This window comes from Dunckerocampus dactyliophorus, chromosome 3, assembly GCF_027744805.1.
Source record: "Dunckerocampus dactyliophorus isolate RoL2022-P2 chromosome 3, RoL_Ddac_1.1, whole genome shotgun sequence".
In the NCBI taxonomy this organism is placed as follows: Eukaryota; Metazoa; Chordata; class Actinopteri; order Syngnathiformes; family Syngnathidae; genus Dunckerocampus; species Dunckerocampus dactyliophorus.
In genome coordinates, this window is record NC_072821.1 from 8093390 (window position 1) to 8119358 (window position 25969).

The 25969-nt window shown below is 39.1% G+C and overlaps 1 protein-coding gene across 9 annotated transcripts in view; it reads left to right on the forward strand.

The window, feature by feature from the left end:
• Positions 1-25969, forward strand: part of smyd3 (SET and MYND domain containing 3) — a 75018-nt gene that overhangs the window by 38463 nt on the left and 10586 nt on the right. For 4 of the 9 annotated variants that reach the window (XR_008569726.1, XR_008569728.1, XR_008569731.1 and 1 more), the window contains 9 exons: positions 7648-7715; positions 12392-12494; positions 12573-12683; positions 14494-14581; positions 14946-15120; positions 21230-21338; positions 22768-22907; positions 24809-25611; positions 25679-25722. Coding sequence is in view for 2 of the 9 variants with exons in the window: in XM_054769657.1 (XP_054625632.1) it covers positions 7648-7715; positions 12392-12494; positions 12573-12683; positions 14494-14581; positions 14946-15120; positions 21230-21338; positions 22768-22866 (753 nt within the window). In the remaining 7 variants the exon portion in view is untranslated. Of the gene's footprint in view, positions 1-7647; positions 7716-12391; positions 12495-12572; positions 12684-14493; positions 14582-14945; positions 15121-21229; positions 21339-22767; positions 24655-24808; positions 25723-25969 lie in introns of those variants that run through there. The other 5 variants (XR_008569727.1, XR_008569730.1, XM_054769657.1 and 2 more) reach the window with 5 other exon arrangements.

The following is a 25969-nucleotide window of genomic DNA, read 5'->3' on the forward strand; positions in this document are numbered from 1 at the left end:
TTGATTCTCACTACAGGTGATGTGTGTGTGTGTGTGTGTGTGTGTGTGTGTGTGTGTGTGTGTGTGTGTGTGAGAGAGAGAGAGAGACAAGTTATGACTGAGTTAATGAAAGAGCTTTTCATGCAGACGACTCCAGTGCAGTCATGAAGAAGAATCATATTACAGGTGGTCCTTGGTCTTCATCTGAGTTCCATTCCTACGACGGCATTGTAAGTGGAGTTTTAGTGTAAGTTGGAACTGATACCTACATTTTAGCTCAAATAACACACAAGTTACTCACACTGTACACAGAAGACATGAAGAAAATGTAAAGTACAGTAATACAAATGTTAAATGCAAGAATTAAATGAAACGGCAATAATAAAAGAGAGAGAGAGCAAGTCCTTACTATTATCCCTGTGGTTGTCTTACACACTGTAAGGGGTTTTGCAAGGGAGGGAGAGATTTCAATAATGAGACCACACGCTGCTTAGTTATCACTCTCCATTTTACAGGATGTGACCCTTTCACATGTTCACAGATACCATCTTTATCCATGATCATGGTTATGTGACGTCCTTCCTCAGTGTAGCAATGCATGACTAAGTATTATTCCACCACACATGTAACCAGTTCACTTTTTCTTTATGCACAGAATTAATAATTTATGGGGGTGTGTCGTGACCATGAAACGCCCGACCATGGAACATTTTAAAACAAGGACCACATGTACCTGTAATTCTTAAAGGCCCTGTCACACCTTGACGATTTAGCCAGCGTACGCCAACGTATGAAAAATTTGGCCAATACGCTGGCGTACGTCGAATAAGTTATGGGTAACTTTTGTATAAGTTAAGAGCACGCTGAAGCACGCCGGCATACGTCGTAGTACGTCCAAGTCGTCCAAAAATTTTGTGCATGCACAAAACTTTTCGACGTATGTCAACGTATGATTCATACGTCCCGCATACGCGGGCAATAAGTTATGCGATCGTTGACGCCTGTTCGCACACGTTATTTGTAAGTTACGCACAAGTCGTAATACGTCAACATACTGTACCTTGAGACAAAACTGTGTCTTCTTGGCAAGGGTTGGCTGAGAGGAGATGGAGGCTGTTGTATTTGCAGATACAGTACATTATGGTATGCCTTGTAGGAAATCCATGTTTATGCTGCTACATGCTTGACCAGTAGAGGGCACTGTGACCCTGGGAATGGAACCAACAGCGTTAGAACCTGCGTCATCTCCATCAGAGTGAGACTGGGAGGCTGTTGGTGGTGATGGATCCTTCTTACGTCCACGTCCTCGCCGTCGGCCTCCGTCACTGCTCTGATACTTCTTGGCAGCGGTCTTTTCTTCAGCGTGATGGTGATGTTGACACTGCGATGTCTAGTGAGGTGAGTGAGGTGAGTCATCAAGTGGCAGCCTTTTTATAGGCTACGGCACGTGATCGTCGGCCATACGCTGCCGTGCAGTTTGCATAAGCTAGACTGGCGTTGGGCATAAGTTGTGAACGCCGGCAACATGCTACGCATTCGTTGGTATAAGTTGTCTATAAGTTATACAAAGGTTCTATATAAGTTACTAATACGTCATGTATACTTCGAACTAGTTATGAATACGCTATGTATACGCCCAAAATTGAAAAAAAGGTCGACAGTTCAACGTATGCCATCAAAATGATCACATCGGGTATGCGCTGGCTAAATCGTCAAGGTGTGACAGGGCCTTAAGAAACAACAACACTGTCACTCACATTGTGTGAGTCAGGCTGTGCATACAAACTCCAGTATTCTCGAAACCGTATTTTAATGTATCTCTTCAATATGTTCTCCTCCAGTTGGCCTTATTTGCAGGCATATAACAGATCAACAGGAGGCATATAAACTTTTAAGCAAACCATTTTACCAGGAAACGGCAATACCGTACATGGTTTTCACAGGACACTGACAATGTACAGGGTGTCCCAAAAGGATTAATAGTGGAGTAGAATTACTCCTGAATATCACCATTTCATTTGATGTTATTCTTTACATGCTAGTGCCTTTTATTGTGTAATATAGTGGCACAGTATCTCTATATTTATGCACTGGCCCAGAGTTTTTAAAGGTTGAAGTCTGTTTTCAGTGGCATACAGTCATGGCCAAAAATATTGGCATACCAAAGATGACAATGTTTTTGGCCATGCCTGTATGATTGGCATCTTTGGCATGCCAATTATTTTAGCCATGACTGTATAATGCAGTCCAAATGTTGGCAAAAGGCTGAAAACTGACATAGAAAAAAAATACTTCTGTACTTCTTAATCTTTTGGGTATGTTTTATATTCATCAGTGTATTTCACAATAACTCTCCTACTACAGTGTACGAAGATAATACTGTGCCACCATCACTTTATTATAATGTTAATGGGCAGGTACACTTTATGAATATCACACAGCCATGATAATCATATTAAACATGTGACCTTTAGTGGAGTAACCAGCTTAGGACGGCTCATGTTCACACAATTAACTACACCTTTGGCTGAAAGGCTTGTAACACAGCCACAAATTTTGTGTATTAGTATAAAGTATACAGTACATATTGCGGCAGAAACGTGGTTGCTAATGGATATGATTGCGAGTGACGGATGGCTTGGAGGATGACTGTGTGGGAGTGTGTGTACTGTTTGTACTATGTGTGTATTTGAGCTCCTCGGCTGAACATGTGCCAAGTTAACAAAAATACGTCATCTTTCTTTTCTTATTTCTTTCCGGAGATGACTGGGCGTGCGTAGGGAATGGAGTAATTTCAAAGCAAAGCAAGGAATTATCGCATTTGATCGTATACACCCCAAGGCGAGTGATGAGTGATATATTTAACGACTCTATTCATGCATGCAAACTGTTTGCTTACACAACTCATGTTTAGTCATTCATATACTGTAAGTCGTGTGTAATGAACTGTACAGGTTTGTCATCCAATCACATGAACCGCATTTTACTAACAAGATTTGCATATGTGCTTAAACATTCTCGTTTAGCATCGTTGAGTGTCACACAGACCACTGTGAAATTTGAAAACAATAAAATTCACTAACTTTGATAAGAAGTGAGGGCTCGTATGGTGACACTGGAGTCTTGTTGCTTTGAATGTGAGTCTGCTACTTTATGTAATATTGTAAATATTGGGAATACTGTATTCTTTGCTTCATATCCACCTAGCTTCTTCTCATAACAGTTTGTTGAAGCTGGTCCTGTCACAAAAAACCCAAAGAAAAACAACATGCACAGTCCCAGTACAAATATACTGACCGTGCTAACTTTACACCTTTTGTACTACTTGAGAGGCATAGTATCTCCACAAATCTGTTGAATTCTGAGTTGTACGACCATCAACTTGTATATTATGGTGATCACTGCAGAGTTTTTGTATAAAGCATTGTGAACGAATTCATTGATTGTGTAGACATGCACCGGGTATTGCAAGACCCGTTGTCTTAAACCGTGTGAGAGCCTGGGCTGCCGGCAAAATGATTGTTGCGCATGTTCCGTAGCTTACCATGACCGAAGACAAGAATGGATGTAAGATCAATCTATTTTATCGTATTTGTTATGTATTGTGTAGAACTAGGACAGGAACAACATGAAATTGAAAGCACTAAATGAATACAAACCCACCATCCACCCGTGCAAGCCTGGAGTTTGTTTTTCAGAGGTTGTGCACTGAGCAGATATGCATATTAGCACCCAGTTAATGTCATAAAATCTTACCTTGATGCATTCCCACATAGTACCAGCATTTTGGACCAAATATAAGGTGAAAGAAAAACGTGAAAAATATAGTATAGTAGCTTATCTGTGCAGCGTGGGAGAAAGTTGGTGCGTTCAGGGACCGTTGAACGAAGAGGGACAGGTCGCCGCTTGCAACAAACAACATAAACATGCAAAAACTGTGGGACTTCTAACTGTACATTATTTTTAAAATAAAATAATGGCCCATATTTTCAAAATTTTATATCCATTCACATAAAATTCAATGTAGTTATTTTAAATTATTAGATTTTTTTAAGTGGTTGGGTCAGTGGTTGGGGACCCCTACCTTACAGCATGCTTGGGGATATGATGTGCTCTTTTACACATATAAACAATGTAACTAATGCAACATACTTACATACTTACAATGTAACATACATACAACAAACTTACTAATGTAAGATTAATGTCTACGTCGAAAACAAATGTAACCGTTGAACTGTATGGTTTGAACATTGTATCGAATCATTCTGTTTTTAAAATATATGGTTTTTGAATCGTATCGTAACCCGTTTATCTAGAAGTTTATTAAATTATCTATCACAAAGAGATTTATATCCCTGGTACCTCGTAAACTCCTGGGTGTAAAGGTTGGGTTATACTTTCCGCTCGAACAAGCCGCGTGGAAATCTACTCGAGAGGCCATGTGTGACTGTATACTCCGTGCGGCGCAGGGCGGAAGAAGTTTGCCATTGCTTACTTGACTTCCAACATGGCGACACTTGCGCGTCTACTTCTTGAAGAAGAGGAATTGTGTTGTATTTATTTGCTGCTGCGACAGAAAAGGAAGAGAACGTGGTCCACTCGTCCTTTGAACCGCAGCTTGTCATTCTTCCCACCAAAGAGACTTGTACCCAGGCAGGAGAATGTGCTTACAAAGGGCATGCTGAACACGGCAAAAGAAAATGAAAACAAAACAACCTGACTTAAAACCACAACTTGTTTCAGTGTTTCTTTATGCTTAAACTACTGTGCATCAGGGTGGGCAGCCTCATATAACTGCCGGTATCTCTGCACTTCTATCTCTCTACTGCCACTTTTTTCCCCGCATGTCTACGTCCACATATTTAGAAAATTTGGAGGTGCGCAGAGCGGGAATTTTCCACATGAAAAGGGCCGCTTGAGGGGGCGTGGGTGCGAAAATGACGTTATTTGTCCGCACGGAGCCGCGCGGACCTCGCAGAGGCGGAAAATATAAAACAGGCTTAAGTATTCTACCAACGTGACCATAGCTCTAATTTGTACCCTTGAATATGGTCTATTTCAGTATTATGTTGACATATAACAAGTGAACTGCCACTATTTCAAGAACAAACCCCGCTCTGCAATATTTATAGAGACAGGAAGAAAGACACTACTTTGAGCATGGGCTTATTTTGGAACCCGTGGCCCAATTAGAGTGACAGAAAGTAAAGACAGCTGATAGCGGAGACAGAAGAAGACATTAAAGATAATTAAAACTTAAAGCTTTGTTGTGGTGTAGGCACGCATGCAACAGTGTACAAGATGACTGGAAGATGTTTCACTTTGCTGTTTTTGGGAATGTTTGTCCTTTGAGGGATGAGAAAGCAATGATTAAATCATTAATACTTTATAAAAGTAATAATAGAGCACTCTATCTCTTGCTCTCTGGCACCCACCCCCCAAAACACACACACACACACACACACACACACACACACACACACACAACCTTTGTATCTAATGGCCTTTGTAGTATTTGCCAGACTGACAGGAAGTATTTCTGCTTCTAAGTTCTAGCCCCATTAAAGACATAAAGCATGCACTCACGACGTCTTTGAAATGACATGACAGAAACGCAAAGCAGCCCGTTATGAGATGTCTCTCATATTGCTTCACACCGCCCCAGTCTCCCCATACAGCGACTTATATGCGTAAAACATCATCAAAATGATTCTCTAATGTGTGAATACTTAATGCAACACTCACATTCACAATCCATCTAATTGGAGTAAACTGGCTAATGTCTTAGCTTACGTTAAGTTATTGTCAAAAAGATTTCTCTCATATTTTTATGATAGCAATAATCCTTTTCAAGCTGTTGCCTTCTTTATTAACTTTACAGGCAATATTCTTAAATGTATAAATAGCCATAGTTAAAACAAAAAAAAAATGAAATGACAAGTGAGAAAAATGTCATGCAAGGACGAGTCACATCGCAGCATGACAGTGGTTACAGGTCATGTGTTGTGCAACATTATATGCGCATTCTTCACAAACATTGTGGTCTAATTCAAACTTGTATGACTTCAGGTGGTTAGAGATTCCACTGTAGGATACAATTCTATACCCCAGTGAAATATCAAACAAATGCCAGTACTGCTTCCAAACCATTGACTGTTTTCACGACCTGCTGACTGAGGTAAAATGTATCAAAAAAGCATTTAATATCTTCAATCCCCTCTGTGCTTGACATTTTGGAGGCAGGCTGTTTTTTCTCCATTTCCCACATCAGTCTGCTCAACACACCCTTCAGTCAGTCCGTCAGTCCTTCTATCTCACATGTATCTTCTCTTCAGGTTTCATCCTAATAATGTAAAGAACAGATACAGTATATACCGTACTGTTATATAATGTGCAAATGTGTGTCTGACACAATAATAAATGGGAAAAGCAATGAGCTGATGTGTGCACTGAGATTTAAAGCACCATTTCGAAGACGAAAACCCCCTCCAGACAAAATGATGGTGTAGGGACTGGGTAATGGTGTCTTTTGTGAAGAGAAGCTCAAATTCTATCATGGCAGTAATGCGCAATAAAAATCTGCTGCGATGAACGTGTGCTTTATTGTTTGCTGCGGGATCCTCTTATTTCATTGTGTTAAATTAGAATTCATTGACACAAGATGGATCGAAATAAGCCTGCCAGATGCCTCCTATTCCCTCCACCACTTCACCATCATGTCTACTATGTAACACTCACAGCTAGCGTATGTCCTTTATTAATACTGGCATTATGACTAAAAGTGGTCAGCAGCGGCAGGTGGTTAGTAGCCTCAGTGTAAGAAAATATAAATGATCAAACTGCATAGAGTCTTGGCATTGAAAATATCGATGGCCAGAAGGCTCAGTGTTGACAGTAATAATAGTTCAAATGTTATTGTGGTCTAGAATTGAACTGTTGAGGTTAGAATTACAACATATAAACACAATCGTACACACCAACACACATTTCCTGCAGTGCAGACATGGTATCTGTAAAGCTGAAGTTTATGGTGGAGTTCAGAGTTCAGAGAGAGAGTGTTGCTGTATGTTTGCATGGAATATAGAAATGTTTATTCCTCCTATACAAAATATTTCAAAAGATTGTCATAGTGCCTGTGATTGTGTAGTAGATGCTTGCTATTCTCTGCAGTATAAAAAAGCCTCTCCGTATCAGGAAATATTATAGAAGTATAATATTTGAAATGTGTAAATATTCTCCTGGTTTTCCTTGCCTTTTAGATAAAAGTAATCCTAATTTAATAATTTTAGGATAGTCATTTTCATTTGATTAATCAGCTACTTCTTTTTACTTCGATTCTGAAAAAAGCTATTTTTTAAATATTGGTTTAATAGGTTTATGGTCTGCGCAGTCAGATGGAACGATCAATACACGAGTAAAATATGGTACTGTTATATTACAATCATATAATACGTGTCTTCCCTTTTTAAATGAAAAACATGCTACCAAAGTCACATTTTCAAAGTCCTTTGCATACATTTCCTAGATAATACTGTAGGAAGATATGATCTATCAAGAATTCTCTTTCTTCAGCATTGTATTGTTACTTCCCTGAAGCAATTTAGCTCTTTTTTTTAAATATCTCTAGCTTATGTCTTTACTTTTCAACCTCTCTTTGTCCTTCAGGTGACGTGTAATTGTTTCACCATCAGTGACAGAGAGCTGCAGGAGATTGGAGTTGGGCTGTATCCGAGGTAACACACACACACACACACACACACACACACACGCACACAAAGTGTCTTATTTGTAGATTACACTCGCAAATAGCATCACTTCCAATCTACCTCCTGATTTTGTGATATGCTAATTCACATCAAATTCAAATGTAATGCACCGTCTGGCAAATCACTGCGACTCAACCCAGCCCGTCCTTTACCCACTCACTCGCAGACAACCCCTCGCCCCACTCTCGCTGTTTGACAGTTCTTTGAAGTGCACACAAATGAAGAGAGGATTTTTTCTTTCCCTTTTTTTGTTTTCAGAAGGAAAGTTGACAACTCATATGGACAGATTGCGTGAAATGTTTGGGAGGTGGAGGAAATCTAATGTATGACTGTCTCCAAGACACACTACATGCAGGATTCCTTGTATCAAACACATCACCAACCCAACACACACATATACGCGCTCCTGGTATCCCAGCCAGCTTATCTGACCAGTGTTGAGATGTCAGATGGTCACAGTAGTTTAAGAACAGCACAGCCAAACCGTGTGTGTGTGTGTGTGTGTGTGTGTGTGTGTGTGTGTGTGTGTGTGTGTGTGTGTGTGCGTGTGCGTGCGTGTGCGTGTGCGCTGTCCGTTAAAGATTGGCCTGTTCGCAGGACGGTCCCCTGCCTATTCGTATTTTGGGTTGCCTAGCAACCCTGGTTTTGCCGCCAAAAAGAGGGGGATTACATGGGTGAGGCTATGTTCATTTTCCTCTTCCTGCAGTATGCCAAAAACTCTTCACCAAACACTTTTTCCCCAAGATTTTCTGTCACATTGGACCACCCTTAGAGATGACGCAAACCATGACAGAATGACGTGTTCATTAACTATCTGTGTGCTCAATATTTGAAAGGTAAGTAAGTATGTGAAGTACTTGTGGAGAATAAGTTTTCTGTCAAATGACTTATTTGAGAATATATTGTTAAAAATAAACATCACATGATCGTACAGTATATATGTTCATCTAAGAGTATGTCAATTCTTATTACGATTATGTACAGGCATGTGGTGATTGTTTTAATACTGTAATATATTGTCAAATAAGCAAAATTCGACCGCAAGCACTATATCCCGCCTTTTCCTGCTTTGAGCACACCGACGTAATGCACTTAGCCCGCTACCGTAATTTCCAGTGTATAAGACGCACCGGTGTTTAAGCCGCACCCACTAAATTTAGAGAGAATAACAGATTTGTACATATATAAGCCGCACCGGATTATAAGCCGCACATTTCCGCTTCATAAAATGACACATTGTGGCGCGCACGAGTCCCTGAGGACCAGGCAGCTCTTTAGTTGGCAGGAGCCAATCATGAGCTATGAGAAAACTCACAACGAGCTTGTCAACCCATTGGAAATCGCAGGAGGTCATTACTCAATTTAACAGTCTAACTCACTGTGTCATCTTCCAAAGAACGCTAAAATCATCACACAGCAACTTGACACCCAAAAGTTAGCTAGTAATTATACAAGACAAGTACCAATACGAGTTTAAGATTATATTGGTACTTGTCTTGTATATTTCTGTCGTGAGTTCACGAATAGCTTGTGATTGGCTCCTGCCAAAGCAGGAGCTACCGTTTCCTCAGAGTTTAGCTACTGACGTTAGCTATTGAATGTATAGCCTGCAAATTGTTGATTGCCTCTCTGGGACTGCTTTTGTGCGTGTATATGTACGCACTACTGAAATCTACAGCAGTGAGTGACAGTAATGAACGCTAGTTATTTTATCCTGACCAAATGGAAATTTATGACAATTTTTATGAAGTTTCATTCGTAATTGTCAAAAATATATAATTTTTTGTACAATTTGTTCTTTTAAACCACTATTGGTAACAAATGCTAACTGATTGTGGTGTTTTTTTGTTGTTGTTTTTGTTTCGAAAATATAATTTCGAACGAGTTGCATACAGTCTCTTTAACATTTAACATGAATTACACAAAAGACATGAAAACTTTGTGGAAGGGGGCCATGTGTACCAAGGAAGAACCCGTTAAAAGCTATAATAGTATTCCGCAATGCCAGGACAGCTGTATGAAGTGTATGACTCGACACTTCTTACACCTTGTTGTGTTGAAAGCAAATGTCGTCCATGACAATTTTATCTGTCACATCAAATGCTAACGCTGATGTCGCCACGGCTCTAATTATTTGACTGGATGTGGATGTTGTTGATGCAGAAATGTTGTGGTCGCTGCAGAAACTTGGGATTGCTGCATGTCTCTAGTTGTTAAATGTGTTTATGACCCCATAGCCATGTAAAATCACATTGAAGGTTACTGGGTACGTACTAAAAGATTCACCACATTTAACTTCTACAATCTTTAACCTTTAAATATCAGGGAAACCTACTGATAAACACCCAGTGACATTTAACATGCCTGCTGCATACTGCATGCCATAGTAAAGTACAGTACTTCTTTAAAAAGACTATTCAGGAAGCTCATGTGGGGTGTTTAGCTCTCTTGCCTGCATGTTAAGCAACAGTTAGCCTACTCAGTGCCACCACATACAGTATCAGTTGCAGTTTAGTTCATTAATTAGCATTAGATTAACAGTTCATTAATCTAATTAGTATGCTAATGAGCTGCCTCTCCATCAGATAAAAGCATTGTTTGGAGGACTTGCTTTGTAGTTGATATTCAACCTGCAACTTCTGCGCTATAGAACAAAGCCAGGGGTCTGCAGATGGCTTTACAAAGACACACATACTCGCAGAGCGTCTTCATCGTACCCAGCCTTTGTTTTTCTCATTGAATATTATAATAAGAGCAGTAATGGAAGGGATCATAAACGCAGGCAAAGGTCTTAAATGTTTTTCTTGGCCGTGTGTTATAACATTAAAATATATTTTCATTGAAGCACGTGGGTCTTAAAATGTAGGTGTTTGTGCATGAGGATTTTACATAATATCCTAATTACCATTGTAAAGTGGTTGTATTCTTGAGTTCGGGGGTGTCCAAACTTTTTCCAGTGAGGGTTGCAAAATTAAAAATCAAATGAGGTACATTGCCATTTTAATATTTCATTTTGTAAAAAAAAAAAAGTCTAAAACCAATAAACCAATACAATATCTTAAGATGTTATATGTATTTATTTAAAAAAAACATCATGCATGTTACTTTTTGTGTTGTTACAATCAAAACATTTCACATTTTTCTATTCATTTTGCTCTCTCCCCTTTCGCTGTTGTTGTTTTGGTAATTGTATTTTAAAATGTGCCGGGGGCCAATAAAAGATGGGCTACGGGTCGCAAATACCCATCGGTCCACACTTTGGACACCCCTGCCCTAGTGTATTTATTTTACATTTTATATCCATCTTATACCACTGAATTAGATTTTTATTTTTATGTTTTTGTCTTTCGACTTGTTCTCATTACAGATTGCCACAGTGATTCAATCAACATGGTTTCATTTGGCTTTTCTTTTTTTAAACACCGGTTACCTTTTCTGCCACATCTCGGGTAGGACCAGTACTGGACATCTCCAATGGATGTGGGTTGGGCCTTTGGCCGGGAATCAAACCCACGTCGTCTTCACAAAAGCGTTGTTTATTCAGTATCGAGTAAAATAAATATATATACTTTAAGTGAATAAAATATATGCTTGAAATGTATTCCCTTCCCTGTTTTAATAATTTGAATAAATAGTCAGCCTCTGCTGAGAGCCTAAAATCTCTTAACAATGTCAATCAAGTATATTTTCAGTTGACACTGTTTTTGAACGTACATTTGGGAAATGAGCCTTTGTTTTGACAGAAGGAGTACATCGTCTCTTGACTTGGTTGTATCTGCAAGAGTCTGATAGACAGACCACAAATAAAAAGTGACATTTGTTACCGTGAACGTGCAGCACTCATCTTGTCCCACTGCGTTCGGAAACCTCTATTTGTGTGCTTTTCATCAACTTATTTATTGAAATTTTGGCTCATTTGAGCTTTCAGCATTGTGTCATCAATCAGAATTATAGACCAAGAAGTGCTTATAACCACCACATAAATGCCTAAAAACATGAATTACATTTCTTTTCTCGTTGAAAACAATTAAAACAGGGCCATACTTACCATAACTCAGTTAATATTGCCTACATGAGCTGCAGCCCGACTTGTTACTTCCAAGTCTCCTCCGGTACAGTAAATTTAGCAAAAATATGGCTCCATTCAGAGTGAAATGGCTAATAAAACAGGAATAGCTTGTCACAGAAGTGGAAATAGATAGCTTACATTAAAGGTCAGTCCACTTTTATTGAGACTGACCCTTAAACTGGACATTTATACTCTCAATAAATAGACTAAACTATACACACACCACACTGCTATACAGTCGCATCCACTGCCACCATATACCCTCGTACATGCTACAGAGTGACTGATTCCTGCTATTTTTTTGTATGTGTTTGAAAAACATGCATAACACAGAGTACCATCCATCACTCCTGTTTTATAGCACATAACAGTGCAAGGTTATAGTGAAACTGGAGTCCATTGTGCCTCTAAGCCATGGCCCTATAACGTTAATTCACCGACTTTTCTCTCTCCTCCTTTCCTCATTCCCTCATGGCTTATCTTCTCTTACCTTCCCTCTTGAACACTCCTCTTTCCATCTCACTTTGTATCCTCACTCCCAACCCGGGGCACTTCCCTCATTGTGTCACCCCAGTCTATCGCTCCTAAACCACGACTGCAGGCCAAACTGTGTGATGGTGTTTGAAGGGGCAAAGCTTCACCTCAGAGCTGTGCAGGATATCAGACCTGGAGAAGAGGTTCGTCCAAGACCACAGAAACACTCAGACTATAGACTGTATCACACCTTGAATTAAACATGTCCTTTCTGTGTTTAGCTAACTATAAGCTACATAGGGACATTGTCATTGACTGAAGAGCGTCAGAAACAACTGGAGGACCAGTACCATTTCACTTGCCACTGCCAGAAATGTGACTCTCGAGACACAGTAAGACATAAAAACACACACAGTCCATAATCATCTCCTAATGTGTCAACTGGGGGTGGGACAAAACATCAATATTGTTATCTTGCACAGTGCAGAATCGATGCACAAGCTTCAAATATCGATGTTGTAACTGTCACTCTTGACAACCAAGGAAATACACTCTCAAGCGTAGTGAAGATTTAGACTTTTTTTATGATGTGGACCTTGGTATTGTCCTGTACTTGTACTGTCAAATTCTTCTGAAGGGACAATGCTATAGAAATGGATATAATTCAGACTAGTCAGTGTAAATTTTTATGTAGCAGAATACAATTGATATTGACTCCCATGACAGCCATGATTGTCTAAATAGCTGACAAGTGAGTGAGTACCAAGATCATTGTGTCTTGCCTACCGTCATCGAGCCGCATGAGTGTTACAGGCACTGGGGAGCTCGGGTTCAATGAGAAGAAACATGAATGCCAACATGTACTGTAATATGGTGAAGCAGAGCACAATGACCCCCCACCCCCCTTTGGAATCTGGGTTGCATGGCAGTCTTCCAGCATGTTGATGATCCCAAGCACACCTCCAAGATGACAGAGTGCTGGACATCCTTGAAAATTGTATGTTTCCATGAACCATTTGGGAAAGGCCTTTTTCTGTTCCAATGCACAAAGCAAGGTCCATAAAGACATGCTTGGATAGTTTGTTGTGGATGAAAACACACATGCTGTTTTACTGTTATCTGAGTGTATCAGAGCAGAACATGTCCACCCTCTCATTCTATCTTGTCTCCTCCTCACTTGCTCTCTGTCACTCTTTACTCACCACCTGCCTCCTCTTCTGACTGACCACCTCCTGAAAAATGAGAAAAATGGTCTCGTCTGTCACCTGTACTTTTATTTTCCATCCATCTCAACCCGTTACATTCTCATGAGCCAGTGTCTCACTTTTTTTGTATCCACAAATTTCCTGTGTTGGCCACTTGTGCAATGACGTTTATTGTTCTGCAGTGCAACACGCATGCACTTAAAAGTATCTTTCGTATGCCTGCTTGTGATGATAAAGTAAAAGAGCACCCTCAGCCTTAATTTTATTCAGTCCTCCTTTGTTCTGCCCGCACTCGCCCTTTTTGTCGTGCCGCTGCTGTCTTTAATCTTCTCGTGATGATGGCAGGCTGCTTGGTCGTGACCCAGAGTTGACATCAAACCTTGTGTTTATACGCGCTTGGTGCTTTGTGTTGTATGTTTGTGCATGTGTGGACATAAAATACAGTAAGCCGTAGGGCTTGTAAAATAGCTTTTTGCAGTTTTACGATATTGGTGCAGGCTTTCAATGTTTCCATTGAGTGAAACCAACCTCGACTTCCCTGAAGCTCCACCCACAGGTCAATATTGGTGTTTTTAAAAGGAAATTTGAGTAATATCCGTGAATTATGATGCATATTATCATTGTCTCTTGAGGATGTGTTATAATTTGTAGAGACATCAATTACGTAAATATTTAAGTTTAATAATTTTTTGCCGCAACTTTGTCATTATACTGTATTGCTAATGCACAGTACTGTAGTGTACTTCAGTCATTCATTCATTCATTCATTCATTCATTCATTCATTCATTTCCCATGCCTCTTGTCCTCACTTGGGGTATCGCAGGGGCATGCTGGAGGCTATCCCAGCTGACTTTTTGGGTGTAGTGTAACATAAAGCCTACTTATTATTTTTTACTTATCTCTGAGGTCTTTGGACTTAAAGTACCTTTTAACTGTCGTTTTATTGAATTTGCTTATAGTCAGACCCTCTTCACATGAGCATCTCCTATTTTCCAGGACTGTCTCATGTTGTCAGGCGAGGAGGAAAGATGGCACCAGTTGAAGGAGGCTTTACCGAAACTGGAAGAACTAAAGGCAGTCTCAGGTATCGTTTACGTCCTTACATACCTCCTCTTTACTTGTCTCTCATGTCTTGCCTGGGTTGTTTACTTTTATTTTGTGATTTAAATGATTAAGTTCATTATGACATATCCATCCATCCATCTCCAAGGTGAAATGTATTCCTTACAAATAATGTTAGGCTCAGACATTCAGATATTTAGATTCATTAAAGTTTGCAGCTGCATTTCACAGTGTGTGTGTGTGTGTGTGTGTGTGTGTGTGTGTGTGTGAGTGACCAGAAGAAACGCTCTGACTTGTTGGGAATATCAAGAGACGGAATATAAACCGGACAATTTTTTCATACTTGTTTCAAGGGATTTTTTGCTTATTTTTCTTTTTTTCCACAGATTGGAAAACCCTCCTAGACAGTTGTACACGTCTGTTATCAACTGTTGGTGCTGATGTGCCTGATGAAAACATCTACAAACTCCAATTGATTGATATGGCTCTCGATTCCTCCATTCACCTCGGCCACTGGGAGGACGCTGTGAGATACGGGGAGAGGACACTTCCAATTTACAGGTGGGTGTTTCGCTTCAGGTGCTTTTTTTTTTTCTTTCTTTATTGCTGGTAAAATTCCACCCCCCGATAACGTTTTTTTTTTAACATATGGACACATTTGTAAGCCATAAACTATGTTAAAACCATAACAATAGTACAGTAGTACTAAGAAAGTGTTGAAATCATACATGTGGACATGCATGTGAAGTTAATCTTGTATATCACATCTGAATATAATATCCGTAAAGCAATAAAAACAATGATTCAATCAGCTTTGGGAAGTGATGAGTGCAATGGTCTGTGGACAAACGCTGCAAAGAAATCTTCAATGTGGCAGGAGTTTTGTGCAGATCAAAAGCCGAACATGTGATACAATGAATACCTGTGTTTGCGGGGGCATAGCCTATGCACATGTTGGCATTACACACACATCTCTTATAAGGAATTGGCCTATCAATAAATGATACAATTCCAAGCAGTATGCATACATGGGGGGATTGAGGGAAGTGATGCAAAGAGCGTGGTGAGGATCTTTTCTATTCATGCCATTTGCTGTTCAGATGGCTGCAGGAGTTCAGCATCTCTCTCCATCTTCCATCCATCCCTCATTCTCTATTCCTTGCGTCTTTCACTTTCCATTTTTCCCCCCATTTCAGTTTGGTTTGTATTGCTGAGCGCAAACATTTTCTGAATGTCTCTGTACACTGCAAAACTTGGTATAGAAAAATCCTTGAATGCTTGCTGGCTTTTATTCATATTTTACATTCATCAAGTCATCCATCAGTGCATCCAGATTGTGAGGAAGTTGGAAACATATATATTCATGCACAAGAAAAACACTGTGAGAACAGACATTGCAAATGAGAGACGTGAATGTCATGCAAATGTATTCCATGTAATGTACTTACGTTTCACATTTAAATTAAAACCACAGTCATTATAGCATTGGCCAGAATACAAAATACAATTAGGGAGACAATAACTAATCTTTCCTCCGTGTTTGCATTCAGTAAGATAATCCTTGCTTTCCCCTCGCAAACAGCAAGCTGTGAATTTCTCTTTCCAAACAAGAGGCTCTTTCTTTCCGCTGGATTTCCCAGGAAATCCGAGCCTCTTTCCACAAGTGTTAACGTCTCCTCTGTGCCCTCTCGCTCTCGTAGCCCAGAGCTGTGGCTCTCTAACAAGTCGCCTTCGATGAGACCATATTTGTTCTTGGCGGAGGAAACTATTTGTGGAAAGAGCATGTTAATGAAATTATTTTAATCACTGCGAACGTGTGCATGCAAAGATGGAACATAATTGGAGTTTCTTCCTGCGTTTATTTGCTCGACGTGGCCGTGTGACTCTCCACCGCTAATTAAATCAATATTGTAACTTGTTATTATTCATTCAGCGGCAACACCAATTTACTCTTTCAACTCACTATTTAATGATGAAATTCCTAACAAGAACAGGGTGCTCCCCTTTAATTGCTTGGCAGCTATACAGTACGTTAGCCTTGAAGGCAAAAACAATGGACCGGTTAGTGAAAATTGCTGATTTGTTTTCCAATTAGGATTTGTATTCAATTACATCAAATGCCACTACAGAGTGCAGCTGATTTTAGATGAAAGTTAACAAATGAACAAACACATATTCACAGTGTGCTGTTTTGTTGTCTTGGAGTGATGGACACCAAAGTGGACCTTTTTTTTATATAAATTAGGACATTTGACATAGAAAGGGACATTTGGGCAATTTTGTAAATAACCAGTTGGACAGGTAGGACTTCTTCCATGGGAATTAATAAGTTAACTGGAAAATTAATTTTTATTTTTATTTTTTGCAAACTTCAATATTTCATAGCAATAATAGAAATACATAAATCAATTATTTTTTAGTTTGTCATCAGCAGACATACTGTGCCAATATCTTAAGACACATTTACTCTAAAAGTATGTTTAAGTTTATTGATTTATGTACTGATTTTTATTTGTGGCATGTAAACATTTAATACAATATTTTAATATCATATACCCCAATAGCTAACATTGTTTTGTAAGATACAGAGTTTTTTTCCACCAACATTTAAATTTCCTTTTATAGACGATCAAGTAATGTTGCAAATGTCCAATTCAGATGAACTCTTGTAAATTCCCTTGGATTCCTATTTTTTCCTTATACATTGCCTTGAAATCTAACTTTTAAAAAATTACTTTAGAAACCCTGGTGTGAGTAAGGTGTAAGGTTTTGCTTTTTGTTTTTTTCTTTCCTAGGAACTCCTAAGAACTGAACATGATCCGTTTGTGTTCAGCATCACGTTTTGACAAATAAAATGAAGGTCGTTATACGAACACCAATTTTAGTGCTAAAACAAATGAGATGTTCTTGATTGGTCCACTAATATTCTAGCAGACTAAAATAGGTCATTTGGGAGGCCACAGAGAAAATGTCCCCACCCCATTACAGGTCAGCGATACCTTCAAAATAATTTTCAAGCATTTTCTGAGGTCAGCTTATTACATATGTTACTTTAAGCCAAAACCATATTGCTGAATTTGGAACTGCCGTTAAGAGAATATTTCATTGGCACAGTAAAAAATAATAATACTTGACAACACATGCTGGAATGAACCGCAGCTTCCCAGTGCCAGCAACAGGCAGCCCCAGAGCATAACACTACCACCACCACGTTTAGACAATAATGGCTGTGTGTCAACTCATTTTCACTTTACATCCTACTGTTATACAAACTGTACACCAACTACTTGAAAGCAGGGGTGCTCATTACGTCGATTGGGTCGATCGCATAAACGTCACTTTGTAGATGTCATATGACATCAGTCAGCTGACATTAAGCTCCCCTCCTAATTATCTGTTGCTCCCCCACGGCAACGATTAAGTGGTGAACACACGTCTCAAGCTACACACGGAGATGCAACTTTCATCTTTATCATTCTGATTACGCATAAACTAACTCGGCTACAGCAAAATATATCCGTTCACTTGTAGCGGCTAGTTATGTAGAAAAAAAGTGAATTGTTTGATGGCTTTGCTTGACGTCCTGAACTGCACTATAGAAATGCGTGTTTTCTACACTTCCGTTTCTTAAAGTATTATTTCATGATTAATTGGAGATGTTCCCGTTGCTGAAACCTTTATAATAATAATGTTGCCTTGACTTCGGCTGAATTGTCGTTTGCATAATCATTTCCATTTCTTGTATATTTGTAATGTTTGATAGCACATGAACTGTGTGTCTAATGAACACTACATGGCTATTTTGACTGAAATACTACTCAGGTTATGTACATGTTATGTTATGTAACTGTTGGGGAATCGTGTGTAATTATCTTTATTGCCATATTGAACTGAATTATTGAATGACATCAACTACTTTGTTTACCTATAAACTTTGAAACTGTGAATGTGAAATACTAATCATTAGTATTTAGGATAGTAGTTTCAAAGGGTACTTGTTAGATTTTATTTATATATATGTATATTTATATATGTACAGTATGTGTGTGTTTGTGTGTGTATATATATGTATGTATATATATATATGTATATGTATGTATGTATATATATGTATGTATATATATGTATGTGTGTATATATATCCATCCATCCATCCATTTTCTATACCGCTTCTTCCTCATTAGGGTCGCGGGGGCATGCTGGAGCCTATCCCAGCTGACTTCGGGCGACAGGCGGGGTACACCCTGGACTGGTCGCCAGCCAATCGCAGGGCATGTATATATATATATATATATATATATATATATATATATATATATATATATATATATATATATATATAGGATTATATATATATATATATGTATGTGTGTGTGTGTATATATATATGCACCCCTGATATACATGTATAACGTACATAAATAGTCATGTATAAATATAGTAAATTATATAAATTAATTATATAAAAAATAAATTATATTTTTTCTTCCAAAAAATTGTCCATTTTGTGAGCTGATTTTGTTTATTAGTGCTCACCCTCACATTAAGTCACCAACCTCCTCAACCGTGTCCATGACCTGACCCATTATTGTCCAGGGGCGTCTCTTGACCCCTCAGAGAAGTCTCTTCACATCCACTTTGTTGTGTGTGCAAGGTTATTGTTCAGCCTAATGATCTCTTGGGTCAGCTCACTCACATGAAATCACTCCAATTTAGGCTTGTACCAGCAGAGGCGGAGATTGATCCAACCCTGGAGAGGGGTTTTAGTCACACTCTGCTTCATCTGGAGCATTTTGTTGCGGCTTTACCGAGGTTGCATCAAATCATTTTGCATTCCTAATCAAGACAGTCGAGGATGTGGGAGAGAGAGGAGGAAATAAAAGGGAAAGACTTAAGAGGGAGGACTGAAGGAAGAATGGAGCGCATCACCCACTTTAATCCCCGCGACTAGCGAGCCAAAGAGTACAAATATAAACAAGAAGGAGAGAGACCATGATAATAGGAGAAGGAAAAAAATGGAAGAGATTAGACAGGATGGGTTGACTCGGGTAAATTAGTGTCTGGAGAACTGAGTTGTTTACCTCCTCCCCAAAAAATAAAAACCCTGGTGGGTGTTTATCATGACTGCCTTAACTGCCTGCTTTTAAAGACCTTTTTTACACAATGTTGTGCACCATGTGCGCTAGGCACCGTCTATGACATCATAAAAGATTCATATTCATTTGCAGGAAAGCTGCAAATATAACACACACTGCAGTGTGCATATATGTATTCTCTCACATTTGCAAATGAATACTAATGGGATGCACATGTACAGTATGTCCAAATGACTTTGTGAATAAATCCACTCTAGCATTGTGTACACTGTGTATACAGGAGCACCTGGAATGTGAGTTTGTACAGTGAATTCATGCTTTTTTTTTTTTCTTCTACTTTAATGTGTTGATGTTTGTTTGTGTATGTGTGTAGACAGTGCTGGGTGTATTTGGAACTGTAACACTGTGCAAAGAAACAACTACAAGCAGCTGTTATTTCTCTCACTCCTCTTACCAAGCTGTTTGCGTCCATATTATTGTATGTGTTGTTTATATGCCCGCCTTACCCTTTTAATGCACTGATGGACTTGGTGCATGTGCCATATTTCCTCAAATAGCGTCCTCTGCTCTTTTAGACACCATGCCCCAATCAAGGTGTAGGTCAGTGGTCGGCAACCTTTTACACAAACACGGGAATGACTCAAAAGAGCCTGCATACAGTAGTTCAGTGTTAAAATTATAGTCCTACACAGGCAAATCTGAACTTCTGTTAGTTGAATTCTGTTGTTGTAACAGGTAAAATGAGAAAAAGATTATAACTTTTACAAGTTTTTCCGCTCCAGACCTTTTTTTTTTTTAACTGGGAGAGGAGGCAAAATGGCTCTTTTGATGCTAAAGGTTGCCGACCCTTGGTCTAGGTTACCACTAAAACTAATATAAGCCTAAACACAAATATCGGAGCCACTAAGCTTTAATTATCCTTCCGGTGGCATCTGATACCACCATGTGACACTTACCGCCTGCAGAGCAGACCTGACATCTGTAAAGCTGCATTTTACACACAGTTTTAAGTGCTGCTGTGTGCAGAGGAGTGTTATTTTTCTCAATGAGAGATTGGGGGAAAGACCAATATAGTGAGGAGTTAGACAGGAAGCTTTTACGGCGCACTAGACGAGAACCCGTACTGTACCTGTTGTTTGAGTAAAGCTCTCTGCCGTGTTAGAGTGTGGTTGGTAGATTGCTCATGAACATGCACATGCACACAAAGTGGGCTTGTGATGGTTTCACCTGACAGCTATGAACACATTGAAATAACCTGAACAACCAACAAGTCGCTGTTATGCAATAAAACACATTACCACATGAACACCTGGTACTATCTGCAGGTAAGTCAATGAACACCTCTGACCCTGCATGAGGAAATGCAGTACTATTATGCAAAATATCTTAAAAGCTTGATACAAGAGTGAATGTTTACATAGCCAACAGATAATATTAGAACTCCTGACTGTCAATCATGCAACATTTCCTACCAGATTTTAATAGCATTTGTGGATGTAAAACTAATTAACTGGATCTTGTTGGTTTTGTTGTTTTGCCCATGTTGTGTCATGTTTACTTCATCTCTTCTAAAGACAGTACTACACTCATCCCCATCCTGTCCATGGAATCCAGCTGATGAGAGTTGCAAAGCTGCAACATTATTTGGAGCGCGTTAAGGATGCTCTGGAAACATTCAAACAGGTCTGTGTGAGAACTATGTTTACGTTTGTGCAAGCATGGATTACTGTTCTGAAGGGGTGTCACGAGATGAGACGATACACGAGATCGGGTCTACAAGAGATGAGATTTTAAGAAAAGTACAATTTTAAAAAATGATATTAACCGAGTCCCAAAACAATGCAGGTGTGTTTTGAAATGTTTCTTGTCCCACGAATGGACACCAAACAATATTATTGTCAACATTTTTTGAGACCAAATAAAATACTAAAGTTATGGTAATATATAATATCATAATGCTATATTTCCTTTAATATTTCATTTTTCATTCTGTAAAGTTGTGGCGTTGTATTGTGTATAAAACATTTTGGAGGATTACTTGAAATGTTCGCTTTTCAACTGTATTAAAGAGCAGCATTTCTTTTGCCATGTATTAAACGACACTCTTTGTGAACACACACCATTTTGCGCTGTTCCGTTTGTATTTACCTTGTCGATCTACTGTTGATTTACTTTCGGTATGGGTTTTTTTTTCCCAGATGGGAAAACTGGGTTGGGTGGATATGTGTGAGGCTGGCAAGTTCGTTTTGTTGCCTTTTATGTTGCCACCACCACCACTTTCAAACTAATTTTTAGGGATGAGCCGGAAACTCGTTTTAGACGAGTATCTGTTACGGGTAATGCATTTTTGCAGAGTACGAGTATGAAACGAGTACAGCTCATCATTGTCTGTAATTGTGATGAAGGAAAGTCCTTGGGTAACCACTTATGTAGTCACTCTTCACGCTCTGTGATTGGCCAGTCACACACAGCGACCGCCCCTCCCTAGACAGACTTGCAACAGCCAGAGTCTCTATTTCTTTGCGATATTTTTTGTCCTCCTAATTTCTGCTTGTGCATCTTTCTACTAATTTCATTGGCTTGCATTGCTCCTCAAGAGTGTCCACTCTTTTTGCTTGGGGCATGCAGCATGCTAGCGGCACCACTTCTCCCCCCACATGGAAAAAGTGACTATATGACTGATAAGAAGTATCAATCCATTTGAAAACCGTTGATTGCGTCTCGGTGTCAATGTACCAATGCACAGGGTGAACTCTCCTCTTGCTTGTTTGGAGGCGAGAGACAAAGAAAACAGACACGCATACACATGGCAATCAATATATGGAGGCCGGCACAATTATCTAATTCATTTCTATTTGTGATTAAATTGTTTATTTATCGCTAGACATTTATTTATTTTTTGTTTTTTTCTGAACGAGAAATCTCATCACGTTTTGATCTCAAGGTCTTGACACCCCTACTGTTATACTATAATTTGTGATAGTCTGTCCCTTGGTAACAAGTATCAGTATACTAGAAATGTCGGTAACAATGTGGTTTGTTGGCAGTACATTTTACCTTGTTTGCCTTTTAAAATGTCAATCATTTTAAAGCTTGTCTGTTTGTCCACCAGGCCTTTGCAGTCCTACAGATCACCCACGGTATTGATCACCCTTTGGTGGCTGACTTGTTGGTCAAGATGGAAGAATGTCGCTTTGAGATGGATCAGTAATGATGACGCAACAGTAGAGACAATAAAACTTCCAACATAAGGTGAAAAGTGCTGATTTAAGGCGGGGGTTCTCAAATGGTGTCAACCTGGGATCCACATGTGTCATTATGTTGCAACCCACTTTTATTTCAGTCAAATCAAGCAAATGCAGGTACATTGTACTAAATAAGACCACAAAATCAGATATTTCACTTCTAAATGTGCAATGAGTACTACATACAGTATATTAAGGAGGTAGAACTACAATATTGCTCCTTTTTACTTTAAAAAAAAAAAGTAGTTGTATGTGTAAAATTACTTCCTGGTAAAATAAATTATTACTTATTATTCTCATTTATTACTTATTATTATACCCACCCAGGATGGATCCGCAACCCACTTTTGGGTCCCGAATTATCAGTGGAGAATCACTGATTTAAGGCACCTATTTTTTGTGTGATGTCATACAGACAATACTCTTCCTTCTGTGTGCATTTGCGTGTGTGTGTGCGTGTGCGTGTGTGTGTGTGTTTTAAGGATCTTGTCAGCTTTAGATACCATTGCGATGAATGCATCCTGTGTGTGTTTGTTTCTGTTAGAAAGCCTCTCATAACGTCCATCTTCCATCTCACACACACACGCTTCCCACGGTAATCCCTGTTTTTGTGGCTTCTTCTGTCAGCGTGTGTTAAGCGTGTAGATTGTCTGTGATGGAGTGTGGTATTACTTCTGTCTCTCACACACACACACACATACACTCTTTGTGAGAAAGCGATGACAACATTTCCTCTGCGAGGGAAAATTGTGTTTTCGTCGGGTTATGTGAGGATTACACTGACATTGTGTTTGTTTTAACGTTACAAATAAAAGGTTTTAATTGTCTGGCACTTGCTCGCTACACATGCTCTCAACATGTAAAAAAGTCAGATGTGAGTACATGGTACTTCAATATGGTTATTTGTCTTGTATACCAGCGTTTACCAGCCTTTTTTGTCTTTTTGCCATACCATGAGTACCCCGTCACTCAATTCAAATAGAATGTAGCGCAACTGTTATCATTTTTGGTGCACATGTGCCAAAGTTTATTGTCTCCCTGGGAAACTAGTTGTAGCGCACACCTTCCCTTTAATTGTCTGGCATGATCTGAAATGACTGAGAATATTGACTTATCTTGGAAATTAAATGTTTCCACGTTCCGCTGCAATTTGCTTCCGTACAGCTAGTTGGGAATCATTGTTTACTACTGTAAATGCTCTATTTATAGAGCTTATAGACCTTTACCTAAACCGCAACGAGAATGGGGCGTTAATTGGGAACGGGCAATGGAAAACTCATTATATTTAACAACTTTTTTTTACTTTAACAATTAATTGGAGTGCATGAGAAAGTGGAAAGTAAAATATAGCTTAACAAGTATATTGTACAACACAGCAACAACAGAACCAGTGCTGCAATGTTGGTAAGGAGCAAACTGCTCATCCAGCATTAATACAGCCAATGAGTTCGTTATAGACAGTACAGCAAGTGTCTGGAGTTAACAACAACAAAAAAAACTAAGTCAGGAGGTTGCCCACAGCCACAGCTGTTAAAGCCAGTGTGTTTTGACTCTGCGTTAATTAGAGACCCCGGCAGTTATTTGATTTTGTAGGCCACGCAGCGATGAAAGGAGATTGTGTTTATTTGATTGTGTTAACATTTACAATACAGTATGTTCGATTTTTCCACTTATAGTATCGTATTTTATTAGCATTCTTATAAATGTACATCACTTTCAGTGTTTGTATTCAATAAATGTATATGATAATTTGATCCAATCTACAATTTTGCCTTTCTTTTGAATAAAAATGGTTTATGATTGTAGTTGTAGTTTTCCGTGTAGCCAATACTGTATGCACTTGTGGTACATTCCTACTCAAGCTGGTTATAATAAAGTATAACTAACACCTTTTGGCTTTTTTTACAGAGGCAACTACAGGTGAGCAGAATAAATGAAAAAAGCAAAGCTGAACCCAGAGCTGGAACAGATAGATCACAGTACAACTGCCTCTAACGCCATTTCTCTTGTCAGTGTTTTTTCTCTTTCTATTTAGTATTGCACTCTTTCTCCCATCGTCTTTTACAGACCATTAAGTATGATTTACTGCCATCACTCTTTTTCTCTGGCTGCCTGTCACCTTCTGTCTCTCACTTGCCAGAATGCTTCAAATTAGATTCAAGACCCCCCCCTGCAGACAGCAGACAGTCAGGTTCCATCAAAAAAAAAAAAAAAGGGCACAAAATGATTTTCATTGGTCTTACCCTTAAATCTAGCCTACTAGTCTGCAGGTTAAACCCCATTATGTCTTCAAAAAGGATGTCGTTCTGACGATGACGGAGACACCTCAGCATCATGGCTCAAGTGATACAGCGGCAAGAAATAGGACGATCACAGGTTTGACTCACTGTTCTTCCAAGAACTGTGTTACTGTGTGTGTTGTGATGCAAACATGACTTTGTCATCATGTTCCAAGAGCAGCGACGTGCAGTCAGGTGAGGCAGAAATGAATACTAACATAAACTAATATTTGTCATTGAACTGTGTATATGTAATGTATTCTCTGTACGAATCCAATCCTTTTTAACAAAGCTTCATTTGCACGTCCTGATCAAGTGAGGCTGCTGCCGCCGTGCCTGCATACAGTCACACTGCACACTGAGGTGGATGATGGCAGAAACAGATCGTGGCAGAAACATCTATTATACACCAGCACGTGTCATGTCTTTAAGGTACAGCAAGTGTGACATCATTATTTTTTGCTAATCCAACATTAAAATACATAGAAATGTCTTACAGGAGGCACTTGCAGTACCGCTGCATCCATTTCCATAGAGGAAAAGGTAGCAGGGTTTGTTTTTGTTTGTTTTTTTGACAGCAGCATCACTAGCTAGCAGAAAGTCAAATGCATTCAAGATGTTTTTAGGCTCTGCTGATTGAATGACTTTTGACTGCCAAGATGGAGGATTATATACAGTGGTGTGAAAAAGTGTTTTCCCCCTTCCTGATTTCTTAGTTTTTGGCATGTTTGTCACACTTAAATGTTTCAGATCACCAAACATCAACATCAAACACACACAAGTTTCATTT